Genomic DNA, 20,938 nt, shown 5'->3' with positions numbered 1-20,938 from the left:
TCAAAGACCTAGAGACTAAAACATACAGTATGAAGAATGGCTGCAGGACTTGGGTTTAGCTAGTCTAAAGGAAAGAAGGAACGGGAGACATGATAGCAGTATTCCAGTATCTGAGGGGCTGCCACAAAGAAAAGGGGGTCAAACTATTCTCCAAAACACCAGAGGGCAGGACAAGAAACAATGGTTGGAAACTGACCAAAGAGAGAAGCAACCTAGAACAGTGAGGACAATTTACCAGTAGAACAGCTTGCCTTCAGACATTCTGTGTGTTTCATAACTGGAGATTTTTAAGAAGAGACTAGACAGTCACTTGTCTAATGGGTATAGGTCAGGGTAGGCAACCTTGGCTCTTTTATGACTCGTGGACTTCAACTCCCAGAATTCCTGAGCCAGCCATGCTGAGGGGAAAGGGAGAGGTTTTCAAGCTGAGCCATGCTGGCTCAGGAAGTCCATGAGTCATAAAAGAGCCAAGTCTTCTGCTTAAGCAGGGGGCTGGACTAGAAGACCTTCAAGGTCCCTTCCAGCTCTATTCTATTCTATTCTATTCTATTCTATTCTATTCTATTCTATTCTATTCTATTCTATTCTGTTCTGTTCTGTTCTGTTCTGTTCTATTCTACTCTACTCTACTCTTTTCTACTCTACTGTTCTATAAATAATACATAGAAAATTATTAAAATGCCTGAAAGTTCTATCTAAAAGTAGAAGAGATTACTTCGGTCTTCTAGATTGACTAAATTAGAGCACTATGGAAGTAGCAGCAGCAGCAGAATAAGGAGGAATGTCCTGACATTGAGAGCAATTAATCAATGGAACAGCTTGCCTCCTGGAGTTGTAGTTGCTTGATCACTGGAGGTTTTCAATAAAAGATTTGGCAGCCATTTGTCTGGGATGGTATAAGTCCCCTGCCTTGGGCAAAGGGTTGGACCAGGAGACCTACAAAGTGCCTTCTAGCCCTATGATTTTATGATTCTAAGAAAGCAGCTTGAGATTGCCGAGGCTTCATTGTGATGCCTTCTTCCTTTTTCAACTGAAGAGTTAGCTCACTAGCAGTAAGCAAAGAAGCAGAGAAAGGGAAGGCAGTTCATTTCAGTCCTTCTGTTTGTTTACGTCCTGCTACTTTCAAGAGCTGGACATTTGACACCCCCTTCCTCTATTTTGCAGTCTCAAAGATTTATCAGGCTGCCAAGGCCGGTCAGGCTCCCGTGTTCAGCTCTGCAGGCCTCAGGTTTTGCAGGGCCAGATTAAAGAGTTAATAAGTTAGCTGCAAACCCAGCCTCTCCCACAGAGCACCCACCCACCCATGGAATCTGGACAACCTGGTGTCATATTTCTTACACCTTGATGGTCAGATGCCAGAGAGGAGGAGGAAGGAAGGAAAAAGCCAATTCCAAAATAATCCTTAAACCCACTTGCAGAAGGAAGTACACACTGGAGTTGTTATTACTTGGGGGAAGGCACTGTCTGTGATACCCGGAACTCTTCGTCATGGCTTCGGCCAGAGCGGCAACTAATGGCTGATGCCAGGCTCCAACAATGCCAGAGGGGAAGGAAAGGAATCCCATTGGCCAGGAGCCATCATGTTCAGCACACCCGCCAATTGTCTGTTAAGAGGCCAGGCAGAGGGAGGGTAAGGAGGAAAGACCGAGGTTAGCTTTGGCCTCTGAACTTGCTCCCTGTCAAGGCTGTGAGTGTGTGCATGTGCGCCCCTGCGCTTTGTTGTTGTTGTTCCAGAGGCATGCAAAAGTAATTGTAAAAACCGCCAAGTTTCCCCTGGGGGGGGGGGGGCTGGGAAAGAGCCAGGAAGAATCCTGGCAGGATTGATACCAGAGAAGCCAAATAGACCTCAGCTTGGAGCCAAGATACAGAGGACAGCATCAGAGATGAAAAGGGACTGTAATTTGGGAGTGAACCATAGTGAAAGGTCAGGAAATGACCCCCAAAACGGCAGTGCAACACGGAAGGCATGAAAGTGGTTTCCAGAGGACATTTTTATCCATCTTCCAACTTCTACAAATAAGAGTTCTGGATTGCACTAACATGTAAATCTGAGCCATCCAACTTCCTGTTTTGTTTTTAGAGGTTTTTAGTAGGCTCAATCAGCAGCCACCGAACATTACAACGAGAAAAAGATCCTTAGGCTCAAAAGCAGTCTATTTCCAAGTTCTAGGTCTAGGACAGGGGGTAGGCAACTTTGGCTCTTTTATGACTCGTGGACTTCAACTCCCAGAATTCCTGAGCCAGCATGGCTGGCTCAGGAATTCTGGGAGTTGAAGTCCACGAGTCATAAAAGAGCCAAGGTTGCCTACCCATCCTGTTTTGGTGTAAAATCTGACAGTATTTTCTCCAACCCCACCTGGAGGACCACATGTTGGGGTACATACAGTCTTGTGAGATTGAGAAAAAGAATATTTCTCAAGTCTACCTGAATAAGGCAAGGATTATACATGTACGGTATCTCTGATTAGTGAATCTTGGGACTCAAGCAAGTGGGGGGACATTATGTGCGAACTCTGTCCCTCGCAAGGTTTCAAAGAGGCATCTGGCTGGCGATAGGGGAAATGGGGTGTTGCACTAGATAGGCATTTAACAATGTTCATATATTAAACACCAGTTCTTAAAAAGAACTTTTAGATCTGTGTTTTTCCACCTCAGCAACTTTTAAGATATGTGGACATCAACTCCCAGAATTCCCTAGCGAGCCATCTTTCTCTCCTATTTTTCTCTTATATCCTTTTTCTCTGTATTGTCTTTTATTTTTCTGTAGCTTTTAACTATAATTGTTCTGTAGCTTTTAACTATAACCTCTATATTCAATTGGACATTTTTACCTCTAAGGAATAGTTACTGGGGCCAAGAATAGCAATAATAATAGCATTTAGGCTTATATACACCCCATATTGCTTTACAGCAGGGGCCCCCAACCCCATAGCACACAAGAAACCGGGCTGCGCAAACAAGCAAAGCCCCATCCACACGATGCAGGCAGTATACAAAACCACACCCCCTCCAGTCCACAGAAAAACCTCTCTCCAGGGAAACAGTCCCTGGTGCCCAAAAGATTGGGGGGCCACTGCTTTGCAGCACTCTCTGGGTGGTTTACAATGGAGAAGCATTATTGCATACTACCTGCGCCAATCTGGCTCCTCATTTTATCAATCTCAGAAGGACGGAAAGCTAAACAAACTTTATGCTTAGGTTCATCAGAACTGAACTCCAGGCTGTGGGCAGAATTTGCCTGCGGTACTGCACTTTAACCACTGGGCCACCAGGGCTCCTCACTAGGAAGGTGTTACCTTTGGTTCTTGTGTGGCAAGTTTGACTGTGCCTCTTCTTCCCAGCAAGTAAATTATTGTAGGTAGGTACTTCATACTCACCTGTGCCTGATAGATGCTGCCAGGATCCCGTGGTCCTAATCCCACGAAGCGGTTCGCAGGGGGTGTGCCTGGGGTGGAGTAGGCTGGGGAAAAAGGGAGGAGGGAAAGAAGAAGGTAAAGAAAAGAAAAAGAGAGAGAAAGAGGACAAGAGAATATTTTTTTAAAAAAAAAATCAATCCACTGTTCCGATCAACAGTTCTCATTTCGTGATGGGAATGATTCTCTGCCCCACACCCCAAAGATCCTCAGTCCTTCTTTCCTTTGCAAATTACAGGTATTCTTCAACTTACGACCAGTTGTTTAACAGCAAAAAATGCCCATTCGGGAGAGTGGACTTGGACTTATGACCATGAGATTTGTTTAATAGCCAGATACATTTATGCTGTGTCTCGACTTAGGATCACAACTAGATATGACCAGAATTCCAGTCTCAACTGTGGTTGTAAGTCAAGGACTACCTGTATCTTTCTTCTCAGCGTTTGCTTATTCTGAATGTAGAGCCTTCCGTGCAAAATATCCATCAGCAGGAAGACCACAGCAACACATCATGGCTACTTTACAAAAGTCAAGATAATTTTGTATATAAATTTAGATGCAACAAGTTCCTTAAGTAGGTGCATGACATTTTGGGGAGCAGCAAAGGATGGGGGTGCACACATTTTGTATCTATGCTTTAAATTATGGGATCATTTAAGATAGGGGTCTTCAAACATGGCCTTTTTATGACTTGTGGACTTCAACTCCCAGAATTCCTCAGCCAGGCATGCTGGCTGAGGAATTCTGGGAGTTGAAGTCCACAAGTCATAAAAGGGCCACGTTTGAAGACCCCTGATTTAAGACCTCTCCCAGGGCTTCAGCTAAGACTGGCTACAGAGCAAACTGGAGAATGGTCAATATCAAGAGATGCTCTAGCTGCATCTTACACTGTATATTCTGTAAGGAGTAGCAGGTTGAATTAGATGCCTTCCAAGGTTTTAACTGTACAGATATATTCCCTTACATTAGAAAAATACAAGGCTGTTTCATACTATGTCAGATCATTCACACATTTAACCCAATAGCACCAGCACTGAATTGTTAACTTCGGGAAGAATATTTTTCAGCTCTCTTGGATACACCAGGAATTGTTCCTGAGACCTTCTATCTCCCCAAATCATGTTCTCCTACTGATCTATGGCCATGGCTGATTCCTACAGAACTTGAGAAGCTTCTCAAAAACCAATCCTAAGCAACCGATGCAAGTCACAGAAATTGCAGAAGTCTAGAACTGTGCAGCTTGCAGTTTAAGTACAGATAGTCCTCGACTTACAACAGTTCATTTAGTGATTGTTCAAAGTTACAAGAGCACTGGGGAAAGGACTTGTGACCTGTTTTTTCACGCTTACGAGGGGGGCAACATCCCCCACGGTCACATGATTAAAATTCAGACACCTGACAACTGACTCATGTTTGTGACAATTGCAGGATCCCAGGATCATGTGATCACCTTTTGCAACCTTCTGACAAGCAAAGTCAGTGGAGAGGCCAGTTTCATTTAACAACTGTATTAGTAACACTGCAACCGTGTTACTAACTGCAGTGATGTACTTCACAACTGTAGCAAGAAAGTTCACAAAATGGGGAAAACTCATTTAACAACTGTCCCGCTTAGCAACAGAAATTTTGGGCTCCGTTGTGGTCATAAGTCAAGGACCACCTGTACAATTGGAAGCAAAGTCCAAGGCCTGTTCAGCAGCAGCAACTCCACTTAAAAGTATTCAAGCTTACAGTGCTGGAAGAAAACAATTCTGCCACCTCCAAGGTCATAAATACTGACCCTGCCCAGCCCCCATGTGATTACAGGAACTTTGAATCTTCCCAGGGAATCTATTTCCAATGCTGAGTTAAAAGAAATAGATCGATACACCTTTGCTTTGTTTCTTGCATACAGAAGAGCCCGATGTTATACAGCAGTGGAAGAATAAATTTACACCTTATTTGCTGCAGCAGACACCCAATATATATTGTTTGTCAACATCTGGCTCAGGTTTCTTTTGACAGAGAGGTTAAGAAAGAAGATATTCAAGTGAGGCAATCAAGTTTTCTGGATATGTTTTGCCTATGATGCAAGCTTACTTGGATTTTTCTCCCCGTTTTCTTTAGTTTTGCAACATATATGATTTATATGATTGACTAATTTACTAATCTAGAATCAAGAGCTTGTCCACAGTTGTATAACACTGAAATATTATATATTATTGTATGTGTATGTGCACACAGACATGCATGTTGTATACATAAACATACATATATGTATGCATATATGCACCGCTAATCATCACTAACATTATTTTTGTTTAATTAAGCACACATAAATATTATTCCTGTATGCTGTGTTCTTTATATAAATGCTTTCTTTCAGTAGACTTGAAAATGCTTATTTGCAAAGTGGCATGTTCCTAGGTACGCTAGAGGCAGCTATTGGAAACATTATTCCAGAGGATATAGGCCAGAAGTGTCAAAATGCCGGCCCGCGGGCTGGATGTGTCATGGCGAAACAGCGCCCATCCCATTGCTGGCAATGGCAAAAAAGTCACAATACATTGCGATACATCACGTGACGTTGCGAGTTTGACACCCCTGATATAGGCCATGTCCCCGTGGATACCTAATCATAGCACATACATGCTGTGGGACCTCTTTTTTTTTTTTTTAGCATTCCACTGAGATTGCCCTTATCTCATTCCCCAGACCATATAGGAGATAGGATTATTGGAGAATGCACACATAGCTCACACAGCCTGTGTCTGTCTTCAACAATGAAGGGACACAGGACAGAAAAACATCCTGCAGCCATGAAGGCTCTACACACATTTGCCCTACTCAGGTGACCCCAAGGACATAGGTAAGCCTCCAACTGGCCTCAATGACTCTCTAAAACAGGGGTGTCAGACTCGCAATGTCATGCGACGTGTTGCAACAGCAACGTATGGCGACTTTTCCCCCATTGCCAGCAATGGGGTGGGCGTGGTTTCGTTGTGACAGCATCCAGACTGCAGACCGGCAGTTTGACACCCCTGCTCTAAAAGAATGCAAATGACCAGTTGTCTGCAAGGAATACAAATCCTTCCATTCCTCACCATCCAGTCAGAGCTGAAGAAGCTTCTTGTATGAGAAGCGAAACATCTTCAAAGGAAGAACAAGAAAGTCCAATTGCCTCTTGAAAAAAGCACTTTTAGGACAACCATGACCTGGATGACTGGGAACCTCCAAAGTGCTCTCTGAGTTTGGCTCTTTGCTGTCAGACATTTCATTACCAGACTAAAGAACATCATCAGTGCTGATGAGTGTTCTGTTTGCTTTCTGCTTATATAGAGTAGCTTGTCCTGACAATGTTGGTGGGGGTGTTGTTTTTTTTCCATGGGTAGTTCCTTGAACAGTGAAGCAAAAAACAATACCTTAATCAAGGAACTGCGAAAGAGAAAACCACAGCCCCCTACCAACCCTGGCAGGGCAACCTACTGTATATAAGCAAGAAGCAAACACAACACTCACCAGCAGTGATAATGTTACCTAGACTGGTAATGAAAAGTCTGCCAGCAACAACCAAGCTCAGAGAGCACCAAGGACTCTACAGAGAGAATTAAGATGTCCTTCATTACATCAGTGATAAAGTGGCATTTCCCCTCTTATTTCAACACCATTTAAGGACACTTAAAAGTGTGCAAAACCTGTTTGATTTCCTCACTTTGGCTGGAAGTCAAGGGACTGGCAGGAATAGTGACTGAGAATGGAAGTAATCAAGACAACAAAAGGAACTGCAATCGGGATAGCCAGTTTCAGCTGGCTTCATTTTCTGCTAAGTCAAGGATGGGTAGATAGCACTATAACTCAGAGGAAGCACTATGGGGAAAAACCTGTAAAAACTGAGTTTTTTTAGAGCATTACTATATCTTTCTGATAAATTGTGCTGGAATTAAAGTGGCTCCCTCCCCACAAACCTCATAAATTATTTTCCACTCTCTATGTACTGTATAATGATAAGCAAACATATATATATATACATGCACACACTTAGCAAATAAGCATAACCACAACACTTACATGACTTGCTCAAGGTCAGTGAGAAAGGAGAAGTTAACTCAGGTCTCTCTTGTTACCCATGTAAGTTCAGTATGTCGGAATGTTCAGAGCAGTGTTTCCCAACTTTGGCAGCTTCAAGATGTGTGGACTTCAACTCTCAGAATTCTGGGAATTGAAGTCCACAAGTCTTAAAATTGCCAAGGTTGAGAAATACTGGGTGAGAGCACACCACATGTGATAGAGGAGGAAAAGGGGGTTGGCATCAAAAATGGGTAACTTTGGAAAGCTACTAGGGAGATGGAGGAGGAGGAGGAGGAGGAGGAGGAGGAGGAGGAGGAGGAGGAGGAGGGAGGAGGAGGAGGAGGAGGAGGAGGAGGAGGAGAAGAAGAAGAAGCAAAGAAGAAGAAGAAGAAGAAGAAGAAGAAGAAGAAGAAGAAGAAGAAGAAGAAGAAGAAGAAGAAGAAGAAGAAGAAGAAGAAGAATTTGTGAAAGACTGCTAAATATCAGTAAACTGGATGAGCAGAAGAAGCTACATCAAAGCTGATGATATAAGCTCCCAGGAAGACCCCCAACTCTTATTAGAAGAACAATAAGTTTTGCTAAGGCACTCCCCCTCTCCACAACTATTAGAGCACAATAGAGGTATTTGCAAGACTTTTCTCAGCAAACTGCAAAAGGCAAAATAAATTACACCAAATACACAGCCCTTAAGAGTGACATTTGGCTTCTTCCCTGCAATTAAAGAACAATGAGCCAAGACACATGACCAGTTAAGTTACAATCTATTAAGCCTCTAAACAAACGTTTACGCCACTCCCCAGTTTCCAAACAGAGTATTATTGTTTTTTAGATCTTTAGGAATATTGTCTGGAAAGGAGAAAATGACACGCTATGGATTTTATTAGTTTGCCTGATAGATTGGGAAAGTGCTAGGAATTGAATTAGGGAGGGTAGTTCCATGTTTCAGTTTACATATTTTTTTCCCCAATCAGCAATATTAAGAAAACTGCTTTGATATGACATCTGACTGAACTGCCAACTAGATGTAGAAGTCAACAGCCATACACTCACCACAGTCAAGCCTATAAGCTTCCATTAAACCCAGTAAGATGCCTAGGTAAAGAACTGGTGAAGCACGAAGGAAAACAATAATATTTTATCAATACTAGAAAAACACGGTTTTTTTCAAGGTAAGGAAAATAAATATCCATGTTGTTTGATGGAATGATTAAATAGAGAGAATTTGCATAATCAAAGTCATTATAAAGATGAAGAAAGAACAAGGCTTCCTTTTACGATAATTATTATTATTTTGGAGTGGGCTTTTCTAGCATCAATATTTAGATCACAGACAAGCAAATTTTCAGAAGGTAAGGAAAACATGTGCCCCTTTTATACAGGATGGGAAATGAAAGATGATATTGTATGGGAAAGCAGCAACAGACAGGCAGAGAACAAAATCCTAACACAAAATCTTTTTAAAACCTGGTTTTCAAAATGGTCCCCAAATTATAAGCAGCATTCTACTTTAGGAAAATCTTGGGAAAACATTATGTCCAATCATAAGATGCTAGGAATATGCAGCTCTTCAAATTCATTTCCTAAGAGTGGCATTAGAGTCCAGAGTGGCAAGAACGGAGTCTTTCTTTAAGGCAGGGGTTCTCAACCTGTGGGTCGGGACCCCATTTGGGGTCGAACGACCATTTCACGGGGGTTGCCAAACAAGGCTATCCGCTATTTTTTTCCCTTTTCTTTGCCACGCCCCTGGCACCCAGTGATGTATAAGTGGTTGGGGGTCACTACAACATGGGGAACTGTATTATGGGGTCGCGGCATTAGAAAGGTTGAGAACCACTGCTTTAAGGGATTAAAGCAGCTATGTCTTTTCCTGGGAAAAGACTATGTATGTTCCTAGGAAAAGATACAGCTGCTTTAAGAATTCAAAATGAAATGCTGGAGCTATGTTAGTGCCCCTATATGCTTTGAAGGACCTTTTTGAAACCGAAACAGAAGTCCTGTACAGTCCTTTAATGTACCATTTGTACATTACAACAATGTAAGCGGAAATAGGGTCCAGGGCAATATTTTTCAAACTTGGCAAGTTTTAACTGGCTGGTGAAGTTTATGCTGGCTGAGGAATTCTGGGAGTTGGATCTACACATCTTAAAATGGCCAAGTTTTAAAACACTGCTCTGAAATCTGTGCAACACCACACAAAGTTGCATGGAGGCTGTTTCTCACAGACCTCAAATTTAGAAGGCCAGCCGGAGGGCATGGCTGATAAACGTTTATGATAAACCACCTTTTGCTTCTGAAAAGTTTGGGATACCCTATACTTTTCAAGAAACTGATCTTATTTGGTGTCCTTAAACATGGAAAGAGAGAGCCAAATGGAACAACTTCATTCCACTACAATTCCTCTCTTAAATTCGAGCTTCGCTTTGTACGACAGGCATGCAAGGTAGACGACTAGAGGCCTTGGATGATATTCTGGGAAGCTACGAAGGCTATCTTTACCTGCAACCTGGCATGTTTTATGGCAGCATGGATGTTTGCGTGGGTTAGCATGCATGTTTACTTGGGTTTTTTTTTAAAAAAAAAATCACTGATTTAAATCAGTGGCCATTTCTGATCATTCAAATGAGCACTTTGAACTTCTGTTTAAATCCATGCATCCTGCTGCCATCTCATCTCAAAATCCTCTCCCCCAGAGTGGCCATCCCCCACCTTTATCCCCCAAAATCACAAGGCTGCAGAGCAGTCTGAATTGGTGAATATGGCCAGAGGGTAGGGAAGAATTAGTGACAGATGGCAGGTAGGTGGACAAGGCCATTTGGGAGTGGGTAGGTGCAGGAATGGTGAGTGGGCTTGCTTACTGGGAGACGTCGGCGAGGTGGTCCCTCCCTCGGAAGTTGTCGTGGTAGATTTGGTGTCAGGTGAGATTGCCAGGCGGGGCATACCTGGGGGTGGCGGCGCCAACATCTGGGTAGAAAGGTAATGCCCGGGTACCTTCACTTGACCACCTCCATTTAACTAGGGACACAACATAAAAAAAAAACACAGAGCAAGCCATTAGCACTGCCCACAGGAGTCACCTGCCCGCCCAGGGGGACCTCCCCCCTTAAAACGGGGACAGTGGGCAGGCTTCACTGGGGACCCTGGGAGTCTTGGCCAGCTCACCTGACTGCAAATATGGAAAATCTATTCAATGTCATGGCTAAGAGTAAAAGGCAGTGCCCTCCATGTATAAAAACTCTTCACAATCCTACCTACATGTCTAGCTCGGGGGTGGGAAAAGATGGCCCCTTTCCGACCTGTGGACTTCGACTCCCAAAATTCCTGAGCCAGACTGCCTTAGGAATTATGGGAGCTAAAGTCCACATGTCTAAAGGGGCCAACATTCCCCACCCCTGCTCATGTGGCGACACTGGTTTCTAATAAATCTTTCAGGCTGCTTACTGTGATACTCTGCTAACAAGCTGCTTTTTCTGTGCTCTTTATTACTCTTTAGCATTGCAAATGTAGGTTTATATTTTGCGATTTTTGTGCAGATTGCCAAAAATGAATTTATAGCCACAGCCACACGAATAACCCAATATGCTTGGGTGCAGTCATAAAATATCACAAACAAGCAACGGTGCTATTATGCTATGTGCTGTGGCATCAAAATTCTTTTTCTCCTGATTTTTATGTATGTACCTGAATGTTGTATATACTGTGTTCCTGCGAAAATAAGACCAGGTCTTATATTAATTTTTGCTTCAAAAGACGTATTAGGGCTTATTTTCCAGTTAAGTCTTATTTTCAGGGAAATACAGTACTAAATGCATCCATCTAGCTGATGATCTTAACTGGAGCTTATTTTGGGGGTAGGGCTTGTATTATGAGCATCCTGAAAAATCATGCCAGGGCTTTTTTCCAGTTAGGTCTTATTATTTGGGGGAAAGGGTATGTTCCTGGATGTTATCAAAACATTATGGTACACAAAAAGAATCTTGGTACAAACATACATGATCACATACTGCTCTCCTGTGGCATTTTACAATGCCAAAAAGGGGAAAAAATAGAGAAAGATACTGAACACTGTTGTTATCTATGGACTGAATAACATTTGAAAGGAAAAAAAGAAAAGAAAGAATGGCAAAAATGTTAATATATCAACACTTCGTAAATAAGTCCAGATAATTCAGAACTCAAAAATTGGGAGGAAATCCAGATAAATACATTTGAAAAGCATTCTTAGTGCTCCCACTAGAGCAGTGGTTCTCAACCTTTTTAATGCCACAACTCCCAACCGGTCGTAAGTCGAGGACTACTCAACTGGTCGTAAGTTGAGGACTACTCAACTGGTGCAGCACCGTTTGCGGAATGGGACTTTTGGCGGACTCAGCAGGGCAGAGACAGCCTGGACAATTCCTTTTGGCTTTTGAAAGCCAATAGAATTAGACTCTGTTCAAGAGAGTCTATTCTATTGGCTTTCAAAAGCCAATAGAATAAAAGGGAGTAGCACAGCTAAGGAAAAGGGGGAAAAAAATGGCGGACTGCGTTGTTTGGCAACCCCCGTGAAATGGTCGTTCGACCCCAAATGGGGTCCCAACCCACAGGTTGAGAACCACTGCACTAGAGTTAGTACAATATTGCCTATATCAGTTGTTCTCAATCTGTGGTCTAGGGCAGAAGTCCCCAAGCTTTTGGGCACCAGGGACCAGTTCTGTAGAGAGAGGTTTTTCCGCAGACCGGATGAGGTGTGGTTTTGTGTGCTGCCTGCATCCCGCGGATGGGGCTTTACTTGTTTGTGCGGACCGGTTGCTGGCATGTCACGGCCCGGTACTGGTCCACAGTCCAAGGGTTGGGGACCCTTGGTCTACAGATCTTGGGGGGGGGGGAAGGGCACGATGTTGCCACAGGGAGTCCATGAAGGCTTGAAGAAATGTTATGATTTAAATCTTGAGTTAAGTCTTGGGGGTCCGTAGCCACAAAAAGAATTTAAAGGGGGTCCATGGTGAAGAAAAGGTTGAGAACCACTGGCCTATGTAATATCATTTTCAGTTCTATCTCCAGCCTAGGTTTTCAACAGCAAAAAGGATTGATTGCACCAAGGAAGCAATCACAGATATTCAGAAGCAATACTAGCTTCCAATTTTTCTGTATGCTCCTATATGTATGCAAGAAAGAGAAACAGAATGCAATATTTCCTTCTATTGCTGACCAGCTGTCCTGCATGTAACTAATACATTAACTGCCCTTGAATGGTACCATCTACCTGGATGGACACCTAGCAGAAATAAAGGAGAAGAGAAACAATCTGGACCTCCAATAGCAGACATTTGTGTACATATGTGTACACTACGGCCTAGATGCAGCTTTGTTTAGGAGAGCAGAGAGAATATTTACTATTCAAACTCTCTCTCTGTGGTTCTACACCACTTTCTGGTCTGACAATTTAAATTACTGTTTTGTGATCTTATTTAACCTGATAGCTCTTTCAGAGGGGGAGTTGGCATCTTCACCACATACAGGTAGTCCTCGACTTATGACCACAGCTGAGCCCCAAATTTCTGTTGCTAAGTGAGACATTTGTTAATCCCATTTTACAACCTCTCCTGCCACATTTGTTAGGTGAATCACTGCAGTTGTTAAGTTAGTAACACGGTTATTAGGTAAATCTGGTTTCTCCATTGACTTTGCTTATCAGAAGGTTGCAAAAGCTGATCACATGACCCTGGGGCACTGTGACCATCATAAATATGAGTCAGTTGCCAAGCCTCTGATCACGTGACCATGGGGATGCTGCAATGGTTGTTAAGTGTGAAAATTGGTAATAAGTCACTCTTTTTTAGTGCTGTTGTAATTTTGAACAGTCACTAAATGAATGTTGTAAGTCGAGGACTACCTGTACAGTAGTTGAGTAGGTGAGGATCTCAAGAGTTTTGTCAAAACTTTTCTTTGATCCCATTCTAAGAATCCTCTAGGCCCCAGACTGGGGGAGGGGGAGAGCAACACAGTCTTGCACAAGTTCTCCGCACAAAGACTAGTGTGAAATCATTATTTCTCCATTAGCATCCGCCCCAGCTGTGAAAACAGGATGCAAATACAGGCTTCTCAATCTCACTTTATCTACTCCAAGAAGGATTATACCGTATCTTATTTCAAGATGTACAATGTGACTGTAAACTACATTTTCCCCTCACTAAACCCTTTGCATACCTTTGGTACAAATGGCATTGGGCTTTGTGAACTTGCCCAAGGCATGCTATGCAAATTACAGATAATTACCATCAGTGTTTTGAAGATCCAAGGATTTAATCCTCCTCAAGCACACACATTGTTTTGTGTCCTGTTCAAAACCCACATACGTGCAGGTGGCACTTAACAGTTTAAAAAAATCCTCCAATCCTGATGACTGCAGTGATGTGTCCTTGAAGGGTTTTTTTCCCCCTTGGTGACAATACGTTTTTTCTTCATGATGGGCTTGGGTAATTTTTTTTTACTTCACAGTCTAACTTATAGCCTTGGTCTCTGATAACTGCAGTATTATTTGTTTATTTGTTCATTACATTTCTATGCTGTCCATCTCACCGATAACAGCAACTCTGGGCAGCTTACAATATAATAAAAAGTTATAAAAATACTGGAAAACAATTAAAATTAGGAAAATTGAATAGAAAATTTAAAAGCTAAAAACCAAGACGATGGGCAGCTTAGAAGTGGGGATCTTCTCTACCTGGTCATCTACCCCCAAGGTAGCAGGCCCCTATTGAGGCCCCAGGCCAAATGGCAGAGCCATGTTTTTAAGTTCTTCTGGAAAGCCAGGAATGGGGGGGGGGCAAACCTCACCTCCAAAGGTGGAGGCCACAGCAGAAAAGGCTCTCCTCCTGGACCGCACTAGCTGAAATTCTTTGGCCAACAGGATCCGAAGTAGGCCCTTTCTGCTGAAACGAGTGGGGCAGGCTAGTAATAGTAGTAGTAGTAGTAGTAGCAGCAGCAGCAGTACTACTAGTAGTATACTAACAGATCTGACTCTCCTTCCCTCTGTTCAGCCCAGGCCAGATAGTAATGCTGCCAACTAAGGCTTAGCTGTTTCAGGAATGATATTTCAAGAACAGAAGGACAAATCACAGCCCCAATAACCATCCCCCTCCCCAATGCCAAGTGTCATCATTTTTAATTCATTAAGAATAATAGCTTAGAACAAAGCTATGTCGTTTTTAAATAGTTCAGGGCATTATTTGAAAGTAAAAATAACTGCTGCCAGGCCCAAACACAAGACAAAGCAAAGCAAAACATACGTGCAATGGTGAGTATTTCAATCAAGTATGGAAGTGGAACTGTGGGTCCAAGACTGAGACGGTACAATGTGGCTTAAACTTGCATTTTTTCAAATTTGGCAATGAGTGGCTTTGTGCTCCCAGAATTCACGATGGCTGGTAAATTCTGGGAGCTGAAGTCCACTCATCTTAAAAGTTGTCAAGTTTGAAAAAACCACTGGCTTAAACTTTGTTGCTTGGGGATTCTGGAGAACATTAGGTTGAAGAAATCTGGCTTTAAGTATATCATTTAGAAAACATGTAAGTATTTTTGTCTAGGTCTTGTGATAACCGAACAAAAACACCGAAGAGCTTGGGGGCCTCATGGTTGCACCGGTATTTCAAATAACTGCCATGGTGTTTCTCCTTGGGCTCAGAGAGTCATGAACTAGACTGAACTGAGGCGTTGGGGACTTTCCACACCACAAGACAAAAGGCGACAGAAGTTATAACCTTGGCAGTTCCTTACCGGTCCCGGTTGTTGATTGGATGGGTCACAAGCCAATGAGACGAGGTCTTTCAGAGGGTCCTGTGGATTCAGATGAGGCGGGTACCTTATGGCTGTGTGCGGGAAGTAGGTGGAGGCCCCCTGGGGCAGGATCGAGGTGGTGGGAAAGTGCAGCGCAGAGGAGGGGTGGGGACTTCGAGAGATACCTGCAGAGGGTGAGAGAGAGAGAGGGGGAAACTGGGCGGCCTTCATCAAAAGCACACACCCAGACCCTCTTGCTCCCGGGCACCTCTGCAGAAACGATTAGAAGGGCCTTCCTCCGTCTTCCTCCTCCTCCTTTCACCTCTCCAGCTTCCCTGGGCAAGTCAGCAAATCCTACAGGAATCTCTCACTCCCGTTCATCTTTAGATCATGTACTGCAGGGGTGTCAAACTCAATTTCACTGAGGGCCACATAAGCATTGCGGTTGCCCTTAGGGGGGGCGGGATGTGTAGCTTACTGGGTGGGCGTGGCCAGCTCTACATCGTTCGTGTCAAGGGGGTCTGTGGGAGCCTGGGCAGGAGTGGGACAGATCTGAGGGTCTCTGGCAGAAGGGGGTGGGACCAGGGCAAGTGCCAAGGCATGGTCCACGAAGAAGCTTCACTGTTCCTCTCAGGCCATGCGGGGGGGGGGGCACTGGATGGTGGTGCCACCACAAAATTGTACATTAGCTCCCGGCCGGCCTGGGCCAGGGCCAAGGCAGCGGAGGCCGTTCCCTCACTGTTTCCAGAATGGCTTTGCGGGCCACATGAAACCACTTTGCGGGCCACATTCGGCCCCGGGCCTTGTGTTTGACATGCCTGATGTACTGGATGTAAGGGGCCTATGTACCACCAACACTAACCTCCGGGAGGCAACATCTGGCCTTTGGCCACACAGCCAAAACTTGTTCTCTGATCCCACAAAATTTCACTGCTAGCTTCAGAAAGGCAGTGGCACCTCCCCTGACCTACCCCACGAGCACGAAGACCCCAACGTTCCTAGAATTCTGTTAAACCTTTACAAGTGTGCTTCTGCTGGCCTAAATTTTTAAAACCTAATCTTTTTTTTCTTTTTTCTTTGCTTTTTATAAATAAATCACATGCAACTTTTACTGGGAAATTTTTGAGAGCATTTGAGTTGCCTGATAACACTTAACTATTTGTTTCCTTAACTTCCACAATTAATCGTATTCTGAAGAATTTTGGGAAAAAAAATAGTCAGAATGATCTGTAAAAAACAATTCTACTCTCTCCTTTGCCAGAAAGCTTCCTTCCCTGCTTACTTGGTGCCCTACAGATTACTGTGTTGATGGGAACTTTAGTCCAACATATCTGGAGGGCACCAAGCTAAGGAAGGCTGCCATTAATTTGGGCAATTCAACTCAGTTCTATAATAAAAAAAGTATCCACTTGGTCTGCAGACACAGTTAAATTCAAAAGATGCTAAACAAATGTAATATTTTAGAGGGAAAAGAAAAAAATTGGATGTAACGCAGAATCATATAACTATAGAATTGGACGGGACCTTAGAGGTCTCCTAGTCAGCACCCTGCCTCAAGTAATGAAACTACCAGAATTCACTCATTTCTGCAATAGAAATCCCATTTTCTTTTCATTTTGATAGCTAAAATGTTAGGTGTGTGTATAAGTAGTCCTCAATTTATGACTCTTCATTAAATGAGGCTTGAAGTTATGGAAGCCTTGAAAAAGTGACCTGTTCTCAACGTTATCCCTGTCACATTATCCAGAAGGTCATTTGAACACAATTTGGGCCCTTGGCAACTGTTTTATAGTTATGACAGTTGCATTGTCTTGGGGGGGTCACATGATTGCGATTTTCAACTCTCCCAACCAGCTTTCAACAAATAAAGTTACTTGGGGAAGCCAGATTCACTTAACACCCATGTCACTCACTTAATCACCATATGACTTGCTTAACAACTAGGGTAAAAATTATTGTAAATAATCGGGTCCAGTCATGCGAGGAGTCGCCTCGTGACTACATCACTTATCAACCAAAATTCTCTTCCCAATTGTGGTCATAAGTTGAAGACTACCTGTATAAGCAGGGGAGGAATAGTTTAGCTAGCAGTCTTGCCCTCTTACTATAGTTCATAAAGGCAAATTTCTATTTATTTGAATTATTGCATGGATAAAGTCATATATTATGTGTACCTTCATCACTGCCTTGAGGTTTCATTTTCATTTCTTTGTTTTGTTTTTTAAGTGCAAATAATTCTGGAAATTGAGAAAAGGGTAGTTCCCTGGAGACATAACAAGCACCTTCCAGCTAGGGCTGTGTGCACAGCTGGATTCTGTTACAGAGTTCCGGGATAATTTCTTCCCAGAGTTAGACCTCTGAGAGGAATAGCTACATTTTTGCTGATTGCAGCAAGGAGGCTTCCAAAGCAATCTTTTCCTCTAATAAAGTTATATTTATCTTAACTCAGGCAGTTTCCTTTGATGGGGGCTGACCTATGCTAGCATTAGCTGCTGAATCTAGTATATTTTTGAACTCTTCCAGAAATATCGAATCTTCCATCCCATCTCCTAAAAGCATTCTGGCAATTGTTGCTTGGGAAGATTAATAGCAACTCTCCCTCGGAGAACTTCTGACAAAGCAGCTTCTTCTTGTCTCTTCCCACATGTTGCTGAACTGCCATTCTTAGGAAGAAGGAATGACTATGAAAAAGAATAAGCAAGCAACCTTTTTATAATTAGATCCTTGAGACTTATGCCTACCCACAGGCTGTTCTAAAAATGGCAAACAGGCAAAACATAGGAAGGAAGAAAAATGAGGGGTTTGAATGCTCCCCTAGACGAGGAATTATTAAAAAAAAGAAAAGAAACACAATAAGGAGATACTCATTTCTGATGCATTCATTTTCCATGGAGATGTTTAAAAATAAGCAACATCATTAAAACTATCAGAGTCCCCTCCTAGACACTTGAAATAGTAAAACAAGGATTCCATATCAGGTCCACATAATAATCATCATCCTTGCCCTTTGTAAGGCAGCTTACATACCACTGTGTACGGCAATGACAGGACGGTGATGCTGAGTGAACAGCCGGGGTGAAGTGTCTTGCGGAGATGGGCTGTTGAAGGGAGACTTGTCCATTTCTGTCTTTTTCACAGTTGGAGAGATGCCTGGAGAAGAGTTTGAGGAAAAGGCCTGTTACGATGTCATTGAAATGGTTGGTTGCTGGCATCATTATGTCCTCCAAACTAGTGTTTCACAACCTTGGCCACTTTAAGGTGGGGGGACTTCAACTTCCAGAATTCCATGGCCAGCATTGTTAGCTGAGGGATTCTGGGAGTTGAAGTCCACCCACCTTAAAATGGCCAAGGTTGAGAAACATAGCTCTAAACAAGGGGTTCCTAATCTTGGCAACTTTAAGACATGTGGATTTCAACTCCCAGAATTCCACAGCCAGCCATGGGTAGAGAATTCTGGGAACTGAAGTCCACACATCTTAAAGTTGCCAAGATTGGGAACCCCTGGTTCAGACTATATTTCTGTTCTTTCTATATAGCTTGGAACTATCCTTTAACTACAGCAACCATGTTTTTCAGAGACTTAACCAAGGGAAAAAAATCTTAGCTTTTCTAAGTCATTACTATTATTTACTGCAGTGCCCGGGACTTCCCAGCTATAAAAAGGGACCAGTTGTCCTTCATGAAACACAGTCCATGTATGTGACTTAGTTCTATCCAGCATGTATTGTTTTTCGTCACTTGGCATTATCCTTTCCCATGTCTGTGTAGCTCTCTCCTTATGGCTCATGGGTGCCGAGCCACTATGAGCCAGTATTACCAGATACTGTTTAAGATATACCTGTAGAAGTTTCTCTATTTTAATTTGTGACACATTGATGGAATGGAGTTTGCTCCTAGGTGATTGTTTGATGAATCCTACAAATGGGCTTCTAGTCTTTCCTATAAATATCAAACCCCCTCCCCCTCTTTGTACCTGTTCTTGTCTGTGACAGGATGCAGTTAATCTCCTCTGTATGCTGACTCAGATTTATCTGGGCCAGTTGGTTTTGTCCTTTCTCAGACTCTCATTTGGAAGGATTTTACAGAACATCCAGGTCAGGATTGAAATTAAACCTCTTCTTGCAAAGCATTTAAACATATTTCTACTTGGGGAAGGAATAGGTGGGCATATTCCCCCTTTTTAATTCTTTGTCTAAATGCAGGCAAAAAATAACCACAACAATATTGCAATGTTTATTGAATTGATCATTAAGCTAATCGATCAATTATTTTAAAAAAAATCCTTTTGAATGAGAAAAAATAAAATACTCTTAATTTTTTTTAAAAAAAATCCCCAATTTATAACATCTGCAAATGGATAGTTAGCATTTTTCTCAAACAGTATGGAACTACTGAAAAGCCAGATTTACTTAATGACTGCAGTGATTTGCTTAATAATGAGGGTAGAAAAGGCCCCAAAATTGGCGCAATTCACTTAATAGCTGCCTTGTTTAGAAATGGAAATTCATAAGTCGAGGACTACCTGTGGACAGCTTTCAAAAGCAGCCCTATGTGCGCAGCTCAGAGAAACATATGTAAGATGAACAGCTGTATGAATTTACCGAATAAATAAATAAAGATTAAAATACAGTGGGCAACACATTCCCAAACAATATTTAGGTGATGGAATGAGAAGAAAATTAATTTTCCTCACTCTTCAAAGGAACTTTACAAAATCATAATGTTCGTTGATTTGCTGACTAAGTATTTCCTAGCTGTTGTCTATCAATATAGTTGCTCTTCTGGCCTATCTCTATATTCGGTAGTTCAGACAGGTCTGCAACAATTACACCGCAGGGTTTGGTGCTCGCCGAGCTTGATTGTTTTCTTGCAGACGTTTCAGTACCCAAACTAGGTAATATATCATCAGTATGTTAATGATGTTACCTAGTTTGGGTAATGAAACAACTGCAAGAAAACAACCAAGCTCAGACAAGCACCAAGGACCTTCTTATTTCAACCCTGAGCTGCAAATATTATCTTTATGCATCAGAATTACACTCTTCACATGATTAATGAAAGCATCTGGGGACCTGGGATGCTGGTTCTGAAACTAGGAAAACAAGAAGCCGGCGAAAACGTTAAACATTCTGTGAAGTGTCTCAAAGGTCCTTTAAAAAAAAAAAAAAGGCAACTAGACCAGTGGTTCTCAACATTTGTGTGACAGCGACCCCCGTCACACAAATGTTATGCGCATGTGCGCCGCCGCGCGCATGGGGGCACCCCCCCATGCGCAGCGCGCATGCACGGCGCCCCCCATGCGCGGCGGCGCCCCCTGAGGAGAGAAAATGGCGGATCGCCGCCTTTGGCGACCCCCGAAAAATGGTCGATCGACCCCAAATGGGGTCACGGCCCATAGGTTGAGAACCGCTGAACTAGACCATAGGTCTCCAACCTTTCAGGCACCAGGGACCGGTTCTGTGGAGAGAGGTTTTTCCATGGACTGGAGGAGGTGTGGTTTTGTGTGTTGCCTGGATCCCACGGATGGGGTTTTGCTTGTTTGTGCAGACCGGTTGCTGGCATGCTGTGGCCCAGTACCGGTCCACAGACCAGGGGCTGAGAACCCCTGAACTAGACTGAACTAGAAGAAAAAAACGCTTCTTTTCCAAGATGGTGGTGGAAACATAGGAAGGACAGAACCTATTCTTCCATCCCCCCCACCATCCACTCACAACTGATGAACC

General features: G+C 43.0%; 1 protein-coding gene across 5 annotated transcripts in view; it reads right to left on the bottom strand.

Annotated features, from left to right (window-relative positions):
• NFIC (nuclear factor I C) overlaps positions 1-20,938 on the bottom strand; it is a 181,257-nt gene that overhangs the window by 16,435 nt on the left and 143,884 nt on the right. For 4 of the 5 annotated variants that reach the window (XM_039334795.1, XM_039334792.1, XM_039334797.1 and 1 more), the window contains exons 7-10: positions 18,243-18,365; positions 15,216-15,400; positions 10,316-10,472; positions 3,378-3,460 (exon numbers count right to left, since the gene is read on the bottom strand). In XM_039334795.1, coding sequence (XP_039190729.1) covers positions 3,378-3,460; positions 10,316-10,472; positions 15,216-15,400; positions 18,243-18,365 — 548 coding nt within the window. The remainder of the gene's footprint in view (positions 1-3,377; positions 3,461-10,315; positions 10,473-15,215; positions 15,401-18,242; positions 18,366-20,938) is intronic. The other variant, XM_039334796.1, reaches the window with a different exon arrangement.

Source organism: Crotalus tigris, unplaced genomic scaffold, assembly GCF_016545835.1.
Source record: "Crotalus tigris isolate CLP2741 ecotype Arizona unplaced genomic scaffold, ASM1654583v1 scf7180000017633.3093840, whole genome shotgun sequence".
In the NCBI taxonomy this organism is placed as follows: Eukaryota; Metazoa; Chordata; class Lepidosauria; order Squamata; family Viperidae; genus Crotalus; species Crotalus tigris.
Note: the sequence above shows the minus strand (reverse complement) of the source record. Positions and strands in the feature narration are given on the sequence as shown.